General features: G+C 35.9%; 1 protein-coding gene across 5 annotated transcripts in view; it reads left to right on the forward strand.

Moving 5' to 3' along the window:
- CAPS2 (calcyphosine 2) overlaps positions 1-5,570 on the forward strand; it is a 52,566-nt gene extending 46,996 nt beyond the window's left edge. For all 5 annotated transcript variants that reach the window (XM_075012705.1, XM_075012714.1, XM_075012731.1 and 2 more), the window contains one exon: positions 3,323-5,570. In XM_075012705.1, coding sequence (XP_074868806.1) covers positions 3,323-3,498 — 176 coding nt within the window. In that variant the 3' untranslated portion in view covers positions 3,499-5,570. The remainder of the gene's footprint in view (positions 1-3,322) is intronic.
- The last annotated feature ends 430 nt before the right edge of the window (positions 5,571-6,000 follow it).

Genomic DNA, 6,000 nt, shown 5'->3' on the forward strand with positions numbered 1-6,000 from the left:
TGAGGTATTCTTACTGTTCGAAACCCATTTTCTTTTCAGAGCTACAAAACAGAAGTTGCAATGCTTAAATCTAATGTTGAAGTAAAAAGATTTTAAACCATAGGAGAAATCCAGTTTTGAGATCACATTTCCACATTACAGATTAGCAGTGGATTCTTTTAATCAGTAATATTTCCTAATTTCTTGACTATTCTGCACATTTTTATAAGACTAGCCTAGTCTATCCCTCTCCCGATTGTATCTAAAACTCAGAATAAACCCCCACCCTCACAAAAATCAGTGAGTTTTCTTTTTGTTTTTTGTCTATAACTGAGTTGTTTCCAAAATGCTTTAAAGCCTGGCATAGTCTCATATATTAAGGTTATTCTGTTGCCTCCTATCATAGCACTATTGGGTAGAATTGCTCAGTCCCATTTACGGAAGAGACATGAAATTTTTCCAAGGGATTACTTTGAGACTTAGGGATCTTAAGATTGATAGAATAAATTCAAGCTGCATGAAAAAAAAATCAGCATTTGAGGAACTTAGTCTATTGCTTCCAAAAGAAATGTTCAGACTTCTTTGTTCAAATTATGTCACAGATCTAAAAATTTGATGTATTAAAAAGGGGACTATCTAACAGAAGTAGAGAAGTGATCTTGCCACTGTACATATCATTGGTAGGACCACTGCTGGAAACCTCTCCATTTCAGATGTCTATAGTTCAAGAAGGATGTGAAGATACTGGAGAGAGTTCAAAAGAAGGCCATAAAAATGACCCAAAGACTGAAAAATAAGCCTTACAATGGGAGGCCTAAGGCGCTCTACTTATTTATCTTACTGAGAAAATTAGAAGTGACTTGATCACAGAGACTTGACTGTCTGATAGTGAGGGGCTTCTCAACCTTGCTAATAAAAGCATAGCAAGAACCAGTGTTTGGTAGCTGAAATTAAAAATTCAACCTTGAACTATGAGGCAGTTTCGTAGCAGTGAAGGTATTTGCCCATTGGTAAGGCTTATTTGAGTGGAAAGTTTAGGGGAGGAATTCACCATTGTTTGAAGTGCTTAAAACAAATTTAGAGATCTTTCTAAAACTTACATCTTAATCCAGCTTCTGGGACCAATTCTGTGACTGGCATATGCACAGGTTGAATGGTCATGTGGCAGTCCCTTCTGCCCTTGAAACCTGTGAATTCTTCTGTTTATCCCATTCCTTCGTGGGCTATGAGGAGAACAGATTTTCCTACGTTGACTTCATCATGCTCATAACAGTGGCAGCTCTGCACTGAGATAATGACTAATCAAATCTTATGCTTCAGATGCTTGCCTGAAGGGATTAGGAAGCAGTGCTTTTCCCTGAAGCACAATTGACCAGATTTATTCTGAGGGAGTTTTCTCCTTTCCATTGAATTGTCACAGCCTGGCCACAGTTGGAGATGGAACAGCGTTCTGAGGCGATGTAGAGAAATTTCTTTCTTAAATGCTTGTCTAGTGTGTCTCGATCGCATGCTCATGGTGGATTTGGGGATGGGAAGCTATTTCCCTGCCAATCTGACTTGTGGGGACCTTTTTTTTTTTTTGGGCCTTCCTCCACAGAAAAGGGTGTGAATTGGCTACAGGTCAACATGGCATATCTGCTTTTTATTGCAGAAGCCTTTGGTGGCTGCAGATCTGGGGATGGAAAGAAATTTTCTTCTGCAGAAGCCTGTTAGTGGTTCACTACAGGGAATTTGTCAGGAATGAATCTTCCAGAGGATTCTCTTGAATTAGAAAATGGCCTCGGGAAAAGTGAAGCATGCCATAATTTATAGTAATGGGGACAGATTCTGTGCAGTTTAGGGATCCAGGAGCCTGTAGTAAAGGGAGGGCCCTCTTTCATATCCAGCAGCCCCAGGACCGGAAAGTTGAGGGATATTCAAATATTCTGGATAATAGAGAGGTATACCTAGCAATGCATAGCTCTAAAGAAAAACAAGATTAGATCTTAAGAAACAAACAAAAATGTGTGCAGAGTACTGTATTTACCTACGGTAGTATTGTACACTGTGAACTGATACTGTATTTGCTGTATTTATTTCTGTTTACTTTCACTATACTGTACTTATGGAAAATGTAACTAAAATTTGCTTATGATTAAAATGATGGCTATATGAGAGTTCCAAATGATAGAATGTTGGATATGAAAGAGTTTACTGTACCTTTTTGTTATCACCTGGTACGGCAGACTGATATACCTAAAACTAATAGGAAACGGACCACTCTGAAGCACCTGCAGGAAGAGAAGGTGAGCTCTGTATGAGGGCTGGAGAGAGGTGGCATCTTTGAAGAGAGAGGGTTGTTATTAAGAATAATTTTGAGATGCACTTCCGTAGACTGACACTCAGTCACTCTCCTACAAAGTAATTTCTACTATTAGGTTGCATAGTAGATTATTTTTCCATTTAACATGGTTGATTGTAAGGTGGTGCTTTTGAGTATATTTTTCCTTCTTGCTCCTAAAAGGAAGTAATCCAAGAAAGCTATGGGGCAATACTGGCATTTAGAATGTATCATGATATATGTCTTAAGATTCTTGAATGTCTGAGAAATTGTGTAGTTATGGGGAATTGCTGACTGGCCTTGTGGTTAAACCATAGAGACTCGGGATGAAATTGTGGTTCCACTGAAATCAGTGGAGCCATAATTTCACTTCACTGGTGGTAACACATTCAGATTGTAGCTTTAGAGTTATAAATATGTTACTTCTTTCCTATGCTAAAAGTAATTTGAGATGTGGTCTTGATCAAGAAGACGTTGCTTTGTTATAGTCCCCAAATGTATTTAGAATGCACACATTATTTCCTAAGATGTTTCTAGAGAGCTGAATTTGTATTGCACTAAACACATTCACTTAATTACAAAGGTTAAAATTTCAGTAACTCAGAAGTGTGCTATACACTGTATCATTCTATTTTGGAGTCCTCTGAAGAAAAATAATTGAGAGCTCACTATCCATTTAAGTTTGCTTTGGACTGGTGTGTTGAGGAGGTGGTGGTGGTGGTGGTGATGATGATAAAGGGAATGAGATGTCCTATGTTACAAAAATGCGACAGTTCTGATAGCCTAAACAAAGTGAAAACAAGTCTCCACTATAGTTAATTAAATTCTGGTTAAAAATAAAGAGAGCAGCTATAAAGAGAGCAGCCATTTCTTCTAATAAAAACGTTTTAAAATAAAAGCTTTGTAGTGTGCTAAAGGAAAAAAATCTTCACAAGCACAATTTTTAGAAAAATTAATTTTTCCTTAATTGTATCAAATAATATATATTGAGAATGTGTTTAATGGCAAATCATATTTTCACAGGTGATGCCACTGAGGAAGAAATTAAATCTTCATTTCTAGAAACACTAGAGGATGCTTGTAGTAATCCCAGTGAGGTGTCATATTGTGAGTTTGAAGATTACTATGAAGGATTAAGTATTGGAATCATGGATGATGAAGATTTTATTAATATTTTAAGGAATGCTTGGGGTATTTAGAACTGAAGAATATACACAATGTGAAAAAATTATTTCAAATGAGGTCTAAATTAAGTGAGAATTTATTTTCCATATGAGTTACTTTTTGAACACATGCTTCAAATTTGTTTTAATAGTCTGAAAATACCTGAGAGTCAATTTTCAGAATATCTAAGTTATACATAAAGCTCCCTTTGAACATTTATTTTATGTAAATTTTTTGTTGTATTAAACTATAAAGTTTGTAATAGCTTTATATACTTCCATGTGGAAGTTGGATCATTTATCTCATTAAAATACTGTAGCTTATTTTATAAAGCACAATCTAGAATACAAATTTAGGTGAGAAATCACATGCAAGAAAAAATTAAAATGCAACGTAAGTACCAGTTGTATGATGTATTGTTGAGAAGTTTTAGATTTGACTATATTATATATGAATACAGTGTTTTTTTCCTCTAAAATGTATGGCTTACCAAAGAGGACATTTGTTTTATGAAATCCACAGGGACAGATTCTGCTTGTCTCTTACGTTGATGAGAAGGATGCAAGTCATTCCTCTCCACAATACTAAAAATGCATAGAAAATTAAGAAAAGTACATAACTCAGTAATGTTCTGATTTTCAGAACAACATACAGCCTGGTCTAAATATATTTATTGATCTTTATCAGACATAATAGACTGAACCACAGATTCTCCAAAGATATGAATGAGATGCTTTTGATTAGAGTTTGAATTTTTTGGGCATACTTGCTGTTAAATTGCAGTAATGCGTTCCAGGGCCTGTATTGTGCTTTTGGCCTTACAACCTTTTGCTGGATTGCTTTTTCAAACAAATAATAGATTTATATTTTTGTAAATGTGCGGCTTGCATCCATTCTGCTGCTATGATCATTATTTTTGGCTGAACCTTAACTGTAAACACCTCTGTCCAAATTGATGCTTTTTTTCTCTCTCTTTTTAACTTTCCTAAGAAAGCATCATTCTTAACTACAGAAATTAAATTTTTAATACACACTCTGTTCAAATTATCTTTACTACTGTAAATACTTTATCAGTTGTGCCTTTTAATAAAGTATATATTGTGCATCCTAATGTATTGTTTTAAGAAAGGAAAAATGTCTTGTTGATTTTGTTTTTAATTATATTATAATATTCTTGGTGAAAGATATCTTTAACAGGAGGGCCAGGTTAGAATCAGTTTATGCATGTTCATTCTTGTGCTGTTAACATGTAGTTTGCTTTGCATTTGTCTGACGGCATTTTAGTTTATGATTTGTCTTGTGTTCTATGGAAAATACTAGTTTCCTCTGTGAGACAAAACTGTTGCTCACAGGAATTTAAAGATTACCTTGAACTTTATTAGACTTCAGTCAGGCTCTTTGTCAAGCTGGTTTGTTTTACTTTTTCCTTTGCCTATTTTGAAGTCATGCCACCTTGCTTTCTGATTGCTAGTTTCTTGTAGCCCTTACTCATTTTGAATCTTTGCTCATTTTTAACATCTCTTCCTGCTGTATTACTATTTTAAGTGTACCTTTCTGATTGCGTATTCTTAATGTTCTATTTCTGATTTTTGTTCATTGTAACCATTTCCTATTTAACCATATCTCATGTAGCTTAATGTTAACCTCTTATAACTCTTATGTAATTGCCCCTCTCCTTCATTTGCTCTCTCTAATAAAGTTGTCAATTTTCCTTTTACATTACCTGTTGTCATCCTGCAAGAATTTAGTCACCATTTTGGCTCCAGGGGAGGGTTTGTTTGTGTTCTTTTGGTCTGTCATAAAGCTGTATCCATGAGTGCTATTAAAGAAAGAAAAGTTCCCCGAATGCTTGCCTTGATGTCAGATTTCCTCAGGGGGTTGATAAAATGTGTGCTTCTCCACTTCTGCTAGAATCGACCCTCCCTGCAGAGATATTGTAGACTATCTGGGATGTAATTGTTGGTGCTGGGGAGAAGAGGTGGACATGATGCCCTTGCTGATTATCATGTGTGTCTGTCCTAGAGGCACTGCGCGAAAGCACTTGTTTATTGATCTTTTAAAGAAATAATCTGTCCCATTAAACTCGTTGACTTTCATACAATTAATAGCAGAGATTTGTCAACCAACTGATCGTGCATGTGTGTCAGTGATTTAGAAATTAAATATGGTTCTACATCTTTAAAGGTAGTAAGCCCAAAATGTTGCTCTTGGTAAACAGCAAAATACTAGAAGGAAATTAATATCAGCTAGCTCCCAGAAGAAGAAATGTAATTTCTCATAGAGTGATTTTCCTGGTTACCTAATTCCACCAATTTGCTAAAACATATCAGGCCATCCTTTGCATGTGGATTATGAAATATTTGGGCAAAATTGTCTTCTCGTGTTAAAAGCATGTGGGACTATTTTGCGAGGAAATCTATGATGCTGGCTTGTCTCATTATCCTGCCCAAATGGGAAGGGAAGGTATTGCCCCAGAAAGCTGTCCCCTGCTTGGTAAGTCCCTGGCATGACAACTATCTCTACAGAAGCCATATGGC

This window comes from Carettochelys insculpta, chromosome 1, assembly GCF_033958435.1.
Source record: "Carettochelys insculpta isolate YL-2023 chromosome 1, ASM3395843v1, whole genome shotgun sequence".
Classification (NCBI taxonomy): Eukaryota; Metazoa; Chordata; order Testudines; family Carettochelyidae; genus Carettochelys; species Carettochelys insculpta.